This window comes from Dasypus novemcinctus, chromosome X (assembly GCF_030445035.2).
Source record: "Dasypus novemcinctus isolate mDasNov1 chromosome X, mDasNov1.1.hap2, whole genome shotgun sequence".
NCBI lineage: Eukaryota > Metazoa > Chordata > Mammalia > Cingulata > Dasypodidae > Dasypus > Dasypus novemcinctus.
This window is the reverse complement of record NC_080704.1, coordinates 55461964-55479975: the sequence shown is the minus strand read 5'-3', so window position 1 is coordinate 55479975 and position 18012 is coordinate 55461964. Positions and strand designations below refer to the sequence as shown.

Below are 18012 nucleotides of genomic sequence, written 5' to 3'. Positions count from 1 at the left end.
CGTCTTGGCAGGTACAAGCTGTGGGTGGACACGTGCTCAGAGATTTTTGGGGGACTGGACATCTGCGCAGTGGAAGCTCTGCACGGCAAGGACGGCAGGGATCATATCATTGAGGTGGGAGCACAGAGGGATCAGTGGGAGCTCAGAGTGGGGAGCAGGGGCACGGCAGCAACTCTCTGAACTGTGGCACACTTGGTGACTCTGCAGGTTCTTAGCATCTGGCAAAGTGCTTAGTAAACTGTGAAGTGCCTTGTGAATGGGGATGTGCCTGGCAAATGGCAAAATACTTGGTAAATTCTAAACTTCTCTGTGAACTTGGATGTCCTTGGTGAATGGCAAAACCGTTGGTAAACTGTAGTATTCTGTGAACTGGGAGGTCCTTGGCAAACCACTCAGCAAAGCACTCTGTAAACTACAAGTACTTTGTAAAGAGTGGTGATTGATAGTAAATCACTCAGTAAAAGGCAAAAGTGCCTTATCTTTCAGGAAGTGCTTCATGAACAGCAAAGTGCTTTGTAAAACTCTTAAAAATGGCTCTGTAAACTGGGAAGCCCTTGCTAATTTTATAAGCAGTAGTGTCCTTTGTAAAGCACTCTATAAAGTCTAAGCACACCATAGATCACATTGTCCTTTGTAAACTATAAAGTACCAGGTAAGTGACAACGTCCTCCGTAAAGGACAAGTGCCTACTAAACTACAAAGCAGAAACTGGCAAACTTTTTCAGTAAAGGGCCAAGACTGTACAATTTCTAGGCTTTGTGGGCCAGTACAACATCTGTCGCCACGACTCAGCTCTGCAGAAGTAACCATGGGCGATGTGTAAACAAATAAGTGGGGCTGGGTTCCAACAGAACTTTATTTATGGACACTGAGATTGGAATTTCGTGTCATTTTCGCTTGTCATGAAATTTTCTTTTGAAAATTTTTTTCCAACCAACAAAAAATGTAAAACCCCTTCTGAGCTCATAGGCCATACAGAAACAGGTGGGAGGACCAGATTTGGCCCTAGGTTGCCAGCCCCTGCTGTAAAGTAGCTGATGGCCAGGGTACAGGTACTGTGTAAAAGTAAAAGACAAGCCTTCCTCACAGAGCACAATGAGTGCCTCCTCAACCAATGCTGCCTATTTCCTGCTGCCTATTTCCTCGGCAGTTGTCACCATGCCTTTTGCCTACGTAAAGCTCTGGGTAACTGCTACCTCCACATGCACTTCCTGCCTCATTTCTTCACTGGGATCCCTTTTCCTCCCCCAGGTGGTGGGATCCTCCATGCCACTCATCGGAGATCACCAGGATGAAGACAAGCAGCTCATCGTAGAGCTTGTCATCAGCAAGATGGCCCAGGCCCTGCCCAGGCAGCGACCGCGGGATGCCTCCCCGGGCAGGGGCTCCCACAGCCAGGTCAGGCCCTGGCCTCCTGGGGATGGTGGAGGGAAGCCCAGCCCTTGGGCATGGGCTGATAAGCAATGACCAATTTTTGAAAAATAATGGAGAGAAAGCTACTACCCTGACTTTCCTGAGTGCCTCCTGACCCTCTCCCCTGGGAACGACAACCCCTCCATCTCCCATCCTGACATCCCTCTGCTCAGCCACAAATGGGACAACACCCAGCACCGAGGGAATCCATGACACTGGTTGGCTGGTTCTCCACCAGCTGCTAACTATTTTTAACCTTTCTTGCTCCATTCCTCTGCCCGCAGACTCCGTCTCCCGGGGCCCTGCCCTTGGGCCGCCAGACCTCCCAGCAGCCCACGGGGCCCCCTGCTCAACAACGACCCCCACCACAGGGTAAGTGAGAGGCCTTTCCAGCAGCCCCCATCATCTCTCACTTGCCTGCTCTCATGTGTGCTCTCTCTCTCTCTGTCCCTCAGGTGGCCCTCCACAGCCAGGCCCAGGCCCCCAGCGCCAGGGACCCCCACTGCAGCAGCGCCCGGCCCCGCAGGGCCAGCAGCACCTATCAGGCCTCGGACCCCCAGCTGGCAGCCCCCTGCCCCAGCGCTTACCAAGCCCCACATCGGCGGCCCAGCAGCCTGTGTCCCAGACCCCACCACTGACCCAGGGTCAAGGCCGCCAATCCAGGCCGGTGGCGGGAGGACCTGGGGCACCTCCAGCGGCCCGCCCACCTGCCTCTCCATCACCCCAGCGTCAGGCAGGCCCCCCACAGGCCACTCGTCAGACATCCGTCTCTGGTCCGGCTCCTCCGAAGGCCTCGGGGGTCCCACAGGGTGGGCAGCAGCGCCAGGGCCCGCCCCAGAAACCCCCAGGTCCTGCTGGCCCCACACGCCAGGCCAGCCAGGTGGGTCCCATGCCCCGCACTGGGCCACCCACCACGCAGCAGCCACGGCCCAGTGGCCCCGGCCCCGCCGGACGTCCCGCCAAGCCACAGCTGGCTCAGAAACCCAGCCAGGACGTGCCGCCGCCCGCCACTGCTGCTGCCGGGGGACCCCCGCACCCCCAGCTCAAGTAAGGGGTCCCCCCACAGCAGCCCTCGCCTTGCTGCTCACCAAGTGGGCTCCTGTACCGATGTGGCAGCCCAGCGCCCAGGCTCCTCAGACCGAGGTCCTATGGGGGGTGTCCAAGAGAACTCCCTCTCCAACCGGGGGTTGGCTCCTCTCGCAACCCCTCTCGCAAACTTACTGCTCCTCCTGGTCCATCAGACTCCTCACCTCCATCCCAGACCCTTTTCCCTCCATCCCAAGGAGTTAGTCCCCAAGTTCCCAAAGAAACTCCATTTTCGTTCACATTCCTCTCGAAAGGCCCTGGGACAATCACCTCATCCAGCTCCTCTCAGCCGTCCCAGGCACTTGCTGACCCGCCTCCAGTACCTCTGCCCATCGCATTCCTCTCAGCCATCTCAGGGTCTTCCCTGCCAAACCCACTCTCCTCTTGCCCAGGCTCAGACTCCTCTCGGCCCCAATCATTGTCCTCCCGTATCACTTCAGTCTCTTCCCAGTTGATCTCAGGCCTTTCCCAGCAGGATAGGCTCCTTTCTGCTTCACCCCCAAATCCTACTGCTCCCACCTCAGTCTCCTCCTAAATCATCACGTCCTTCCTCTGCCTCTTTTGATGAATTCAATTCCTCCTCCTCTGCTCAAGTCCCCCCGGCCCCACCCAACTGCTCCTAGCGGGGCCACCGGCCTGTCCAGAATTCCATTTCCTTGGTCCAAGGCTCCTCCCACCCTGTCCTAGACATTCCTCGGCCTGTCCAGAATTCCATTTCCTTGGTCCAAGGTTCCTCCCACCCTGTCCTAGACATTCCTCACCCTTAGACTGGAATTCTCGGGGCTTACTTCCCCTTGATATGAAATTCCTCCCAGTCAAGCCTAGAATTCAAAGGTTCAGCCCAAAGCTCTTCCTGGACTCCGTGACCCCAGGTCCAAGTCCTCCCAGCCTGTCTCAGATTCTACCTCCTTGGCCCAAGGCTCCACCCATTCCATCTGAGTCCAGTCTTGTGAATCCTTCAGGGTCCAGGCCCGTGGGGCTGGGTGGGAAGGTCACAGGCACAGCCCCAGGATCAGAGGGGCAGGGCTGGGGCCGGGCCTGGGGTAACACGTTGTGTTTCTCTCCCCTTCCTCCCCTTCCTCTCCACCCCCTTCCTCCCATGCCTCCACCTTGTCTCTCTCTAGCAAATCCCAGTCTCTGACCAATGCCTTCAACCTTCCAGAGCCAGCCCCGCCCAGGCCCAGCCTTAGCCAGGACGAGGTGAAAGCTGAGACCATCCGCAGCCTGAGGAAGTCTTTCGCCAGCCTCTTCTCCGACTGACACCCCACCCTGAGAGCCCCTAAATCCCTGGGCAACTCTTCTCTGGGCCCTGAATCTGTCACTTTTGGAACCTCCAAATCCCTTGAGAACTGCTCTCCTGGTTCTCCAAGATTCCATCTCCCATTCCTTGAGATCTCCAAATCCCTTTGAGAAACCGCACTCCTGGTCCTAAATCCAAGTCTCACATCGGCAAAGTCCCAGTCCTTTAAAATCCCTACCCTGGGTCACCTTGATCTCTCCTTCTCGATTTTAGAACTTCCTTGTTCCTGAAGACCTCCACTCCCGATCCCCCCAGAGTGCAGTTTTCTTTCCTGAAAGCTCCCAAATACCAGGCAACCTATTTCTGGTCCTAACACCACTGATCTCTTCCTGGAGCCCTGGAATTCCTAGAAAACCCTACTTCTGGTCCCAAATCTCTTAAGCACACCTTGTTTCCCATAAAAAATGTCCAACTCCTTAAGAAACTCCTACTTTCGAACCCCTTTCCACGGATCTCTCTCTCTGGAGATCCACATCTTCAAAGACCATCACCTAGCCCCATGAGGATTTCTTCACCCTCCCTCAACCCCATTCAACACCTTGGGGGCTCCTCCCATTTCTAGGACCCCTCAGTTTCCCCAGGGACCACCCCTACCCAATCTCCTGCCTCTGACAGCTGTCTTGAAATATGCAAACTCCACCCACCCTCCCAGAATCCTTTGCACACGGAAGGCCAGTGGTCCCCCACTTCCCCACCTTTGCTGTGACGTCTGTGTCTGTGACTGACGTGGCCTCCTCTTGTGCCGTGCTTGGCATATGTGGTCCTCGTTCCTCGTGCCGCCTGTGGTGACGCGTGCAGTGAAGCTGTTTGTGTGGTGCGCACCTCCCCACAACCTCCACTCCCTGCCTGGACTGAAACACCCCCCACCCCTCCACCCCTCAGCGGCTCTGAACCCCAAGAGAAGAGTCGGGAAGCAAAATAAACAAGCAAAGGCCTAGCAGAATTCTGTGCTTCTTGGTGAAGAAAGAGGGAACTCCTTGAATGGGAGAGGAGACACAAAGGGGGGGCCCCCAAAATCCACATGGGGTGCTAGGGGCCCCCAAATCCAGTGGAAGGCACATCAGGCACAAATTCCAGAGAGGTTCTGAGTGGAATCTCTGCCATAAATCCCAGCCATTGCAGATGAAGGAGCTCCCCAAATTTAGAAGTATCCCCGGAAACCAAGAGGAACCCAAATAATGGAGGAGGCAGGGCCTCAGTCTTTGGAGGTCTCCCAATTCCAGAGGAAACTGGTAAAGCACATGGGGACCCCCTTGCCCCCCGGAGGTGGGGGCAGGGGAGGCATGGTGGTGGTGGCGGGTCCTGAGGCAGGATCAGGACAGACAGAACATTGATTGGTTGGTGGGCGGGGCTCCTCGACGAGCCAGGCTGAGATTGGCTACCGGGTGGCCGCGGGCAGGGCCTAAGGCACGATGCGGGCGGCGCTGAGCAGGCAGGCCGGCAGCTCGTCCGCCTGGGTGCGGTGCAAGGAAGGTTCCGAAGCACTCCGCTCGATCTTGGGGAGTGACCGCTGCAGCAGCTCAATGGTGGCCAGGATCTGGGGGCAGGTGAGGTGAGGAGGGGCGTCCAGACCCCTGGGTCACCCCAACACCCCGGACCCCAGACTCATAAGGGAAAGCACACATGCATGACGTTACCTCTATGAGCCTTGAGCACAGCCAGCCACATCTGTGTCTTCCTCCATCTCAGAACCCCACCCCCCATGCCAAGGTATTCAGTGCTGCCCACCTGGGGGAAGAGGGGCCGTTCCTCCCTCTGGAACTTGAGGCAGTCAGACAGCAGTCGCCGCATGGCCTTGGGGCAGTTGCTGGAGATTTTGCTGAGGTCCGGGGACAGATAGCCACGGCCCACCATAAAGATAATCTGGGGGGGGGGGCGGGGAATGGGAAGGCAGGAATGGGGTGATCCCAAGGTCCAGCTTCGTCCCAAGAGATTCTGGGTCTCTAGGGACTTGAGAGGCTCCTTTCTAGGGAAGCCGGTATTCTGTGTATCAGGGCCCAAAGAACTGTGCGTATCTGGTGGATTCAAGGATTCTGGGTCTCTGAGGAGTTGGAAAGATTTTCTGCTTGCAAAACAGAGGGACTGAAGTTTAGGGAAGTGAAGGATTCTGGGATGTTTGGGGCCTAGAGGATTATGGGGAACTCAGGGGCCTGGAAAGTATGAGTCTGGAGGAAAACCTGGGGTTCTGGGTCTTGGGGGCGGGGGGAACAAAGGGATTCTAGCCCTTAGGAGCTTGCAGGTTTGTGGGTATCTGGGACCCAGAGGACTATGGGTCTGCTATGGCCTGTAGGATTTGAGTGTTCAGAGCACAAAGACTGTTGGCATCTGCACCCTACAGGATCCTGGGTTTCTGAGGCAGAGGGAGATTCTGGGCTTTGAATCTGGAGAACTGTGGGAGTTTAGGCTTAGGGTATTATGGGTACCAGAGGCCTACTGGACACCCCAGGCTGGATGATTACGGCTATGTAGAAGCACAAAGGGACTCTGTTTCTGGGAGAATGGGGGTTCTGGGCCTTGGGGCCTTAGGAGATTTTAAGCACCCAGGCCAGAGGCCTATAGGTGTCTAGAGGTCCAGAAGACTTCTGGGTGTTTTGGAGGCCTAGGAAGATTCTGGGTATAGGGGTTTCAGGAGGTTCAGGACATTGGGGATTCAGAGGATTTAAAGGCATCTGGAGACTAGAGGATTCTGGGAGAAGTGTGGCATTTGTGGTATGAAAAGGAAAGGATCTGAGGTACGGAGGCCTGAGGGGATCTCTCGCCTGGGGGACTGTGGGGAAGGTATGGGGCTCACCTGGTCACGGCTGCCAATGTGGCTATAAGGCAACAAGCCAGTCATGAGCTCGTACAGCACCACCCCGTAGGCATAGACATCCGATTGGAAGCTGTAGGGGTTCGGGTCCTGCATACGGATCACTTCAGCCGCCTTCGATAGACCCAGACCAAGCAGGGGGACCGTGGGGTCAACAGATGGCTGGCCCACAGTCCCAGATCCCACCAGCAACACCGGGTACAGCTCTAAGCCAGCCATACTGGGTGACATCCACACCTGGCACAGGCATCCATGTCCCCACACCACCCCATGTCCCAGCCCCAGGAGCTCATGTCCATCTATGCCTCCTGTCTGGCCTGGCCCAACTCACCATCCACAGCACAGAGCCCGAGGGTTGCTCCAAGGGCTGGGCCCCACTCCACCGTGTCTTCACTGTGGCCAGGCCAAAGTCGCCGATCTTCACTGTGAGCCCCTCGTGTAGGAAGATGTCCGCCAGGGTCAAGGGCCACTACGGGGACTCCTAACAGCCATGCCTCTCATCCCACCCGGGAGGCTCCCCTTAGCACTCCCATACCCGCCATACTTCTGACCTAAACCAGAAGCCCCGCCTACCCCCCAATGCTGAGGAAATTATCTACCATTTTGATTTAGGTGGGGAGTTTCCATCAAGAGTCCCCCCACACTTGAACCCCCCGTGACTGCTGACCAGGAAGCTCCTCTGATGGTACCCGAACCCACCACGCTCAGGAGCCTTCCTGTAATGCCCTCCACCACTACTGCACCTCATGCCCTGACCAGAGTCTCCAAAGGCAGTACCTGAACCAGCGACACTGGTGACTCCTTAAAGCCCCTGCAACAGCCACAGCTCTGATGCATGACAAGGAGCTGTGCAACACATCTTCCTCCCTGCACAGCCCCATGAAGCCCCTCACCAGAGCCCTCCCTCTCAGCCCTTTCCCTGCCCAACACCCCCCACCCCCACCCCCACCCCAGCCCTGACACGGGGACAGGGAGATACTGTTGGACTTGAGGTCTCGGTGGATGATGTTCTTGGCATGGAGGTAGCTGTGGGGGTGGAGGCGGACGGTGAATTGGCTGGGGGCTACCGCATCTCCTCCCCCTCCTCTCAGTTCCCTCCTCCCCCGCCGCCCTCCTCCCCAGGCCCAGAGGCTCACTCCATGCCCTGGGCCGTCTGCCGGGCCACATCGATGAGCTGGACCATGTCAAAGCGCGTGTCGGCCACGTGCAGGTGGTGGTAGAGGCTGGAGCCCTCGCACCACTGTGTGATGATGGCAAAGCCCGGCCGCGTCATGAAGCCCATGAACAGCAAGATGTTGACATGACGTGTCTTCCTGTGGGCAGGGATGGCAGCGTCAGGGTCAGCGAGTTCCGACCTTCCTCGAGCATTCATTCTTACTCTGTCTTTTGGGCCAGAGGGTTGCTAGAGTCAATGAAGGTGTGAAACGTGCAAGCTGGCTAGGCTATGATTCTGTGCTGGGGGTGGTTATGTCCTCAGCTGCCTCACCAGTCCCCCGACAAAAGCACTTACCGTTCCCACCTCTTTTTTTAGGCAGTGAAAAAAAAATTGTGTGACCAAGTTGCATTTAGCAAAAGCCACCCAAAAGGAAATCCCAGTACAAAGAAAGGTCTAAGTCCTCACCAATTCCTCCAGTATTAGAATTGTGTCTCGATTGTCAAAACTTAACTTTTAGAAAAAAAAAAAAAAAGCTTAAACTTGACCTAAAAGATCTTAAGTGAAAATTAAACTAGAACAAAAAATCATGGCTGACAGGCTCCTCTAACCACCTGCCATGCAGCTGCCTCTGACCATTACCTGGGCCTGGGACCATCCTATAGACAAAAACATGAAATACTAACCTTCTTCGTTGATAGAGCAATATAATAAGCATAAATAGAAGGTGAAAATATTGGTGGCGTGTGATAGCTTTTCCTGTCAACCTCTGTCCGAGGCTCAGAGGGAAAGAGCATTGAGTTACTGAGTTTGAACTCAAGGGATAGCCTGTGTTCAAATCCAGGCCTCACCAGTTACTCCCTGTGCAACTTCAGGGAGGACATAGAACCTCTCTGTGCCTCATTTCTTTACATTGTAAATCTGTGATAGTCTATTTGCCCCCTCGTAGGGATGCTGGGAGGAGTGAATCTGTAAGGTACTCAGAACCATGCCAGACACACAGTCAGAGCTCTCTGTGTTTCGCTGTCCTTCCTGGTTGCTGTTTTTGCTGCTGGGTACCTGGGTCTCCCTCATGGAAACGTCTTCATTCCTTATAGGAGGACTGACTGCAATTGGAAACAATTGACTGCAAATGTAAATAACATTAGTGATGCGCTGTTGCACTGCCCACGTCAGACGACAGCAAAGCACATGAGGATTCTTAGTAGTGCTACGGTCGGGGCTCAAATACTAATACAATGCAAATGAACAGCATGCGTAAATCACACCTATTCCACAGAAGGGGGCATTCATTATGTGCCAACGTGGCACCTGTGATGAGGATAAATATTAATCGTGCGCAAGGAATAGTGATAACGTAATCTCTGTAGCATGACTGTACCCATTTGACAGATGGGAAAAGTCCATGCTAGCATCCCCAGGAGTGGTAGAAGCTATGGCGGCAAGGAGAGAAGGCCAGCATGAAGGGATGAATAGTGTGTTAATTCTACGTTAATTACAGCGACTATAATAATTGATTCAATGAAGACTAAATTAACAATAATACTGTCTTTCATAGGACGAGATTATTAGAATGAATTACCACCTAGAGCCAACCTAAAAAAAACACAATATTCACAATAATGGTATCGCCTGAGTGGAGGGGAAGGTAGCATGCAAGCCTTCCTGGCAATGCGGCTAACTAACGTTATGCTGTTAGTAAGGGTACATAATAACGTTAACCATACCCTATAATTAAACCCCTTTCACAGTAGGGAAGTTAGAAGACCCACCTTCAGGGAGGGGGGCCAGAACTGCTGATTAACGTCAGTCCTAACACAAACAACATCCTCAGATGTCCTCTAAACAGACATACTTCCCAGGGGGGAAAGGGACATCCTTGAGAGACACACAACTCACGATTATGGTTGTAATGACACACGAACGCAGGTAAGATCCACAAAACACCCTGAAGGTGGCCTCCTCCCATACCGGCTTACACCAAGGCTTGTCCCTGCCACCCTCACCCCTCCCTAGCCACACACACACCTGTGCGCTCACCTGAGCACCTGCATCTCGTTCTTGAAGGCCTGGGCCTGCTCGGCAGTGGGCTGGGCCACCTTGAGCACCTTCACAGCCACATCGCCATGCCACCGCCCGCGAAACACGGTGCCAAATGAGCCTGTCCCAATCCTCTTCAGCAGCTGCACCTCACTGGGCGGCACCTCCCAGTAATAGCCCGAGTCCCGGTACCCCAGGTTCTTCTGTGGGCCAGACAGGCAGCATCTGAGGGGCCTGTCCCCATCTCTCGTCTGGCATCCCGCCTCCTGTGGTGTCCCCCAAAAATGCTCCCCCCGGAGCTTACCACCTTCTTCTTGTCATCAGCCAGGGACTTCCGCTCCCGCTGCTCCGACGGTGACTTGGAATGTGGGGACTTCCTCCCAGAAGACACACTGGCCGGGCTGGGGCTCCCCCGGGGGGCTCCATCACCACCACCTCTACTGCCAGCAGCTGAGGCTGTAGAGAGGAGGTCAGCGGAGGGAAGTGGGGCAGGGGTGGGGCTCAGGGTACAGGCAGGGGGTGGCTCACCATCGGTGCTGAAACTCTGGCCAGTAAGCTGGAAGAAGAGGGACGGGGGTCAGAGAGACATGGATGCCGACGGGAAGAGCTCGCCTCCCCTGCCCGGTGGCCTCCCGGCTGCCCCCTGCCAGCACCAACCTGGATGAGGCTGGAGTCCACGGGGGTGGTGGTGCTGACCATATGGACGTTAGGGGTGGACGTGGAACGAATGCGCTGGAGAGGGGCATTGGCCGGGGCAGGGAAGGGGAAGCGTTCAGGGTCGCTGCGCTGTGTGCAGGAGCTGACGGGGGTGGGGGGGAGGTCTGTGAAATCACTGTTGAGTCGATTGGAGAGCCAACAAGGCCCCCTCCCCCGCGGTAAACATGTAGTTAGCGCACACTGAGGAAACGTCCAAGGTTATTAACTCTTATTCATTTGTTCAGTAAACATTTATTGAGTGCCTGCAGTATGCCAGGCACTGTGTTAAGTGCTGGAGCTAAAACTGTGAATGAAACAAACAAAAGTTCTTGTCCTTGTGGGGCTGACGTTCCAGGAGGTGGAGGGAGAAATTAAAAAGCAAACCAAGAAATAATTGCTCTGTCCAACGGGGATAAGCGCAATAAGAGGATAAAATAAGGGAAGAGAAAGTGCCACTGGGGGTGTCAGGAGTGGCCTCTCTGAGGAGGTGACATGTGCCAAAAAGACCTAAAGGGGGGACAGCGAGAAATGTGGATAGTGGGGGGAGGGGAACAGACAATATTTTATAATTACATTCTGTAATTACATATGTTATTCAAGTATGGTGTGTGTTGTTATAGGATACGTAACATTATCTATTTTAAAATGAGGTTTTAAAATATACATATTATATGTTACACGTTACAAAAATATTGCTTTATGCTCATAATTAATCCATACACCCATAATTAAGAACAATCAACATAATGCCCTGACTTTAGTGCTATATATTCTATAAAAATACAAATGATTATGTAACAATACATGATACAATAATATAAATATACCATTCAAATATGCACATTATAAAATACATGATATGTAAATAGTATATAAACGTGATATTAAAGCAACACTATATTTGATATATAAATACTGTGTTTTTACAACACTTCACATAAAGGGAACTGAAAAGGATGTAATTAATGACAAAATAATGTGTTTTCAAAATGAAAAGGCTGCACCATGGTTATGCTGGAAGAATTATCAAAGTAGTAAGATAGCTATATATATTTAAAATTAACAATAAGAATTGATTCTTTACTCTGTGCCAGAACCTGTAATAAGCACTGGACATATCTTAACTCATTTAATCCTTCCCAGAACGCTATATGGTAGAAAGTATCACTTTGTGCCCCAGATAGATGAGAAAACCGAGGCCCAGAGAGATCAGGTGATTTGCCCAAGGTCCCATGGTTCCTTAATCACTTCGCTTGCACTTGTAGGTTCTCAATAAATGTTTGTCACATAAACAAATTAATAAAATATGATTTGTGGTCCACGGGGGCCCCCAGATCTTTTTCTCCCGACAGGAGCCCTTCAGCTAACGTATCCCTACCTGGGACCCTGGGGGGTTAGCAGCTCATTCAGGGGGCGGTTCGAGGGAGCCTCGTGCTGTCTGGAGACTCCCGACAAATCCTGGACACTATGGTAGAACCTTGAGGGCAAAAAGGGTATAGAGGGAGGGAAATCAGTCAGCTGTCTATAAGGGCCTTGTGGTCGGGGCTCTGCCCTCCCCATCCACCCACCCACCCACCCCAGGCTGGGCTCACTGTCGGCGGTTGGTGCTCATGTCGACACAGACTGTGGGGACCTTGGAGGAGCAATGCTGGTGGAACTTGTAGCCACAGGTTTGACAGCGGAAGCCATGGAACAAAAACTTGAGACAGAAGTCACAGAACGCGAGGCTGAAGAACGTCTTCCGTACCTGGGGCCACAGAGCAGGGGAGGTTGAGGCTTGGTCAAAGAGCCCCCTCCACTCCCACGGCCTGTCCCCACTCTCCACCCTACACTCACAAAATTGTGCATGGTCAGTGGGACATCTTCGAGGACCTCAACAATGAGCTCCTCACCATCCAGGGGGGCAATGGCCGTGTCCCAGGCAGTGACCGTCTTTCGCCTGCAGAGGGCATGGTAGCAAATGAGTGGGGGGGTAGACAGGGCCCTGGAGAGGCTGGGAACTCCCCAGAAGGCCCTCTAAGCCGCCTATCCGACCAGGCAGGTTTAATTCTCATCACAGCAGCCCGAGAAACTGGTTACCATCCATGTCCCCATTTTACAAACGGGGAAACTGAAGGAAGGGGGGGTAAAGTGACCTGCCCAAGGCCACAAAGGTAATGAGTGGGAGGAGAGTGTGAAGAGTCCACGTTCTTAACCGCAAGGTTTAGATCAAATGAGACAGTGAACCGACAACTAAATATTAGAAGAGCTGGGCAAGGTCTGATGAACAAATAAATAAAAAGCAAAATGTGGAGGATAAAAAGGAGCTGCTAAAGAGAGGAAGAAACAGGAAGTCAGCAAAGGCCCCACTCAGCAGAGAGTGGAGAAACTGAGGAAGGAGGGAGCTGGTGAATGAGTGAAACAGTGCAAGAACAAATTAGCTCCACTCTAGGAGGAAGTGATGGAGCATGGAAAGGACGTGGGGGCCAAGCAGGGAACGAGCTGTCCAGCTTACCAGTGAAAGAACTACTGACATAATGAAACAAAAGATGGATGAACTGACGCATTAATGGAAAGCTAAAGGAAGATTGATGGAAAACTCCACAGCAGCGTGAAGGAGTCAGATGACTATGAAGACAGGATGGGGGGGGGCTGAGCACCCAGTGGGTGGGTAGGGGGGCACACTTACCCCTTGATGAGTCGGTAGACCACGCAGCAGTCCTGATTGAGACCCCGCACCTTGAGGGCCTTGTCTAGAGAGTCGTAGACACTCATGCCATCCCGGACAGTTACCTGCAAATGTGTGTGCATGGACGGGGGCCCTCGGCACTCAAAAGGGGCCCCTGCGGACTTCCCCATCCCCCCATGAAGACCTCGCCCCACCCCTTGTCACCTTTCTGATCGCAGGCTTACAACTGGGTCTATTCCCAACCCCTGCCAGTTTTGCCCATTGGACTTACCACCGTGCGTTGCTTGTTGGGTAGGTATACTTTGACGGTACCTACTGCCCGGGACGGCTCAGCCCCGTTGGCAGGGGGGGCTCGTGGCGGCTCCATGGAGCCTAGGACTTTGTCAAGACGGGCTGAGGTGGGGCTGGGCAGGTGCCATGGGGCTCCTAGGAGAAGACAGGCAGAGGAGGAATTCAGAGGTCCAATAACAGCAGTCTGGAAGCAAAGTAGCAGGGGACAAAATAAAATTCAACCTGCAGGCTCCACGTTGATCCTCCCCTGCTCATACCCTCCTGTATCACTCTTGAGCGCCAAAGTCTCAGATTCATTGCACCGGGGGAGTGGGGGATGGGGTGGAAGGAGCACACTGTCCTGGAGGGCACAGGAGTACACAAGACTGTGGCTCTGTGCCAGGAATGGGTGGGGAAGTCAGTACACCCTGCACTGGTGGTGTTAGGTACATAATGAACCACTATCCTGGCTTGTTAGTGGCATTACCAGGTACTGTGTGGAGGGAGGAGTGGGGAATAAAGGACACTGCCCTCGGTTTGGGGGGAATGGTGGTTGCAGCAGTTTTCTTCAAGGGTAAAGGGGGCTCCCCTCAGGGCTGGGGAGTTAACGTTGATGGATCACAGACCCTGGGTTAGATGGGTGATGGGAGTCACCAGACTAGGTGGTGAGTTCATATGGGATCATCAGACACTGTGCTGAAGTGAGATGTAATAGGGGTCACTAGAGACTTTAATGGGAAGACAGGTGGCTAATGGGGAGCACCACTGAGCTAAAGAGAGGTGGAGTAATGGTTGCTCCCCATCGTCAAGGAAAGGAAAAGGAGCATAATGGCACATCATCAGACACTGTTGTGGTGAAATAAGTGGGAGGTATCGTGAGGGGTGGGGGGTGTGGAATCTCCAACATTCTCCCTTGCAATTAATGAAGGTGTCACAGACAAATTATTGGTGTGAAGTGAAAGGGGACGATGGAAGGAATCTAAACGCGCTGGAGAGAGTTAAGGAGGCAGAGCGGGGGATCCTCCTCAGATATTCTCCTGGTTGGTCAAATCCGGAATCGGGAAAGGAGCCACGTCTCCACGCACCACTCGGAGTTGGGAGGGAAGGGTCATAGGACACCCCTGGAGGGTTAAGAGGGCACCCAGAACACACCACACCACAGCCCAGGATCCAGCAGCCCGGTCCACCTACTTAAGACCTCCCAGCTCTGCGCAGGCGCGCTGGCACTTGCGGCGGGCGAAACCATCACCGGCCGCCTAGTCCTGTCTTTCTCACCTCCCTCCCCCCCGCTGTCCACGATGGTCTCGCCCCAGGTCAAACCACTCCTCCAGTTCCGGGCGGGGGGCGCCGGAGCCCAGGCGCAGCCATCCTGGAGCTAAGTTTTTGGTTCAGACTCCCTGCTCGTGCCCGGCGGCTGCTCTAGAGACCTAGTCTTGTCGGGCCCGCCCTCACCTGTCACGCCGCCACGGCCGCCGCCGCCTCCATCTTGGGCCTGTCTTCTTGCTTCCTCGCAGGGCCCGCCTCCACCGTCCCTCGGGCTGTCACTATTGGCTCGGCCGGACTCAGCCCCCCATTCTTATTGGATTGGGGTCACGCCTGTCAAGGCAGGACCGGCGGAATGTGGGTCGTGTTCCGGATTAGGAGGCGCTGCCTGAAACGTCAGGGTCTAGGGCACATTCGCACGTCCAGACTCGCGCAGGCGCAGTCGGGGCAAAGCCTGTGCGCTGAGGGCTTTAACCCCAATCATTCCGTGCCGGAATAAAGGAGAGAGGTTTTTTACTGTCACTTGGGACTGACCTTAGGGGTTTCTGGAATCTGAATGGGGAGTCCTTAAGCGCCCTTTTTACGCCAATGACTGGGAACCTTACGCACCCGTTTGGGGTTTTCCTGTGTCTCAGTTTTTCCGTCTTTAAAATGGGTCGGCCTCAGACCAAAAGAACTGCACTGTTTTCCAGCTCTAGGAGCCTTTGATAAAAGCGGGTCTCGGGTGTGGCCGGGGTTTGGGGACTGAGCCTCTTAGGGGCGGCCTGCTATTCTGGGAGGTTTCCTTGAGGAAAGGGGTTGATGAAGATTTTGAAAGACGACTGCCAGGTGAAGAGGGGAGGGAAGTGTGGACCTGAAGTATCAACAGGGTAAATACAAATCTTAAAAAAAAATTTTTCGCTGGTGTCAAAAAGGGAAAGGGACCCCCCTTCCCTGTTCTTAGAATTTTCCTTTACAAAAAACTTGTTTTTTTCTCTGTCCCTTTGAAATGTATGTAAATCTTTTAAAAAGCTAAATAAACTTTTCGCTTCTTTACAACTTGGGGGTGTTTCTTGAGGGCCTTAGAACCATCTCTTTGAGATACTAAGGAAGATAGCAGCCCTACTTCCCAGTCTTTATGGGAGTTTAGCCTAGGTGCCCGGATCCAAGTTTTAACTACCTGCTCGTCATGGAAATATGAGCCGTTCTATTATTATTTTTTTGATAAAGGCAATCAATAGATGGCCACACCCAATTACCAGGTGAATTAGGATGAACTATATGTAGCATATGGTGCTGTCAATTTTCTTACCTGAGAATAAGTTATCATTGTTTTACATATATCATTGATCTTGAGAACATGTAATGGGTTGCATCTGCTTGGCTATATAAAAGGGTGTTGGGTTGTTTTTTTGTCTTTGCCGTCACTTCAGCGAATTTCTTGTGATGCCCACTGCGGTCTGATTTAATGCTTATTCATACTACTACTACTGTTTATTTTTCCCTACCTTTGTGGAGAGGACTCACTGGGTTGGCAGATTTAAATTTTAATTATGGCCCCAACGGTATAAACCACCAGGTGAATTTGAGTGCCTGCCTTCTTCTATTTGGAGCCTCAGCATCCCTCCACAACGAAATGGGAAAAATTGGAGGGAGGTCAGAAGGTAAGGGGCTGCAGCATGCTTCAACTTGTATTTATTTATTTATTTATAATTCATTTTTTAAAATATTACATTCAAAAAATATGAGGTCCCCATGTACCCCCCACCCTCCTCACCCCACTACTCCCCCCATAGCAACATTCTCCTCCATCATCATGACACATTCATTGCATTTGGTGAATACGTCTCTGAACATCGCTGCACCTCATGGTCAATGGTCCATACCGTAGCCCACACTCTCCCACGTTCCATCCAGTGGGCCATGGGAGGACATAACAATGTTCGGTAATTGTCCCTGCAGCACCACCCAGGACAACTCCAAGTCCCGAAAACGCCCCCACATCTCATCTCTTCCTCCCATTCCCCACACCCAACAGCCACCATGGCCACTTTTCCACACCAATGCCACATTTTCTTCGATTACTAACCACAATATCAACTTGTATTTATTGAGTGCTTTCTCTGCCTAGAAGAAAGACAGAAGTTCTACTAACTTGGCTGTCACATCATCTCCATTTCCCATTGCCCCTTTTCCATTCAGATATGTAACATTCAATGGCTAAAATAAGACTGTCAATACCACATGCTGAACGAGAATGTGGTGCAACTGGAATTTTCATACATTGTTATCGGGAATGTAAAGAGGTACAAACACCTTGGAAACATTTAGGCGGCTTCTTATTAAGTTAAATATAGACCTGCCATGCAGTCCAGCAATTTCAGATATTTACCAGAGAGAAATGAAAACATATGTCTACCAGTGTGCTGCTAAATGTTTAACAACCAGCTCTCCAGGAAAAAAAAAAAGCTAAAATTTGTAGCATTTGCCAATTTCTGTGTCATAAATACTCCCACCAGGACTTATTTCAAACTACCAATATGACATCACTGAACCAAAGTTGGGAAGAGATGTGCAAAATTGGCTTTGTTGAGCCAGCTCTATCTAGCACACTACTGTAATATGTCCATAAAGACTTTCACTCAAATGTTCATATTAACTTTATGCATAATAACAAAAACCTGGAAACAGTCTGGTAGACCCAAAGCAATAGACTTGACAAAGAAACACAACAATGAAATGCTAAACGCTACTCAGCAATGAAAGGGAATGAAATACTGATACATGGAATAGCATAGATGAATCTCAGAGACAAGGTTGAATGAAAGAAGCTAGACACAAAAGAGAAGTACTGTAGCATTACATTTGGATGACATTCTAAACCAAGCAAAGAAAAGTGAAAGAAAGTGGTTGTCTTGGGGAGGATTGACTGGGAAAAACATGAGGGAAATATCAGATGTGAGTGGACAGTTCTGTGTGTATTCGTCAAAACTCAATAAACTTACACTGAAAATGGGTGCATTTTATTGTATACAATATACACTTCAATAAAAAATGCATAGCAAAAAAAAAGGCTTCAAACATAAACAAATTCTAAACATTTTTTTTAGTGGAAAACTCAACCCGTTCCCATTTTTACAAACCACTTCTAAACATTTTGATTTCTTACAAATGCCTATTGTTTAAAGAAAAAATTGTAAATTCTTTCAAAATTCTCTTTTCTGATACTGATTCCCTGGGCTTGTGGCCTATTCCCTAGTGCAGGAGCTGTGGCAGCCGCTTCCGAGTTACGTGAAGTCAGGAATTCCTCCTGTTGGAGCTCAGTGAGGGACTCC

At 52.0% G+C, this 18012-nt stretch overlaps 2 protein-coding genes and 1 pseudogene across 5 annotated transcripts in view; 2 read left to right on the top strand and 1 right to left on the bottom strand.

Annotated features, from left to right (window-relative positions):
- SYN1 (synapsin I) overlaps nucleotides 1-4739 on the top strand; it is a 44742-nt gene extending 40003 nt beyond the window's left edge. The window contains exons 9-13 of one of the 2 annotated variants that reach the window (XM_004472147.5): nucleotides 12-114; nucleotides 1252-1398; nucleotides 1698-1785; nucleotides 1869-2460; nucleotides 3662-4739. In XM_004472147.5, coding sequence (XP_004472204.1) covers nucleotides 12-114; nucleotides 1252-1398; nucleotides 1698-1785; nucleotides 1869-2460; nucleotides 3662-3689 — 958 coding nt within the window. In that variant the 3' untranslated portion in view covers nucleotides 3690-4739. Of the gene's footprint in view, nucleotides 1-11; nucleotides 115-1251; nucleotides 1399-1697; nucleotides 1786-1868; nucleotides 2461-3623 lie in introns of both variants that reach the window. The other variant, XM_004472146.5, reaches the window with a different exon arrangement.
- Nucleotides 1-18012, top strand: part of LOC101424284 (glutamine synthetase-like) — a 416428-nt pseudogene that overhangs the window by 94092 nt on the left and 304324 nt on the right.
- Nucleotides 4735-14999, bottom strand: ARAF (A-Raf proto-oncogene, serine/threonine kinase). 3 transcript variants are annotated; one of them, XM_058291669.2, is made up of 16 exons: nucleotides 14888-14999; nucleotides 13437-13591; nucleotides 13166-13269; nucleotides 12334-12436; nucleotides 12090-12244; nucleotides 11876-11974; nucleotides 10459-10600; nucleotides 10330-10357; nucleotides 10106-10257; nucleotides 9802-10004; nucleotides 7745-7921; nucleotides 7588-7634; nucleotides 6940-7058; nucleotides 6591-6722; nucleotides 5528-5662; nucleotides 4735-5336 (listed from the first exon to the last, which is right to left on the bottom strand). In XM_058291669.2, exons 2-16 carry the CDS (start codon nucleotides 13530-13532, stop codon nucleotides 5202-5204), a joined length of 1827 nt encoding a protein of 608 aa, XP_058147652.1. In that variant the 5' UTR covers nucleotides 13533-13591; nucleotides 14888-14999; the 3' UTR covers nucleotides 4735-5201. The 3 variants fall into 3 exon arrangements, with proteins under 3 accessions (XP_058147652.1, XP_058147651.1, XP_058147653.1); XM_058291668.2 differs by having other exon boundaries at nucleotides 13437-13640; nucleotides 14888-14997; XM_058291670.2 differs by lacking the exon at nucleotides 14888-14999 and adding an exon at nucleotides 13679-13791.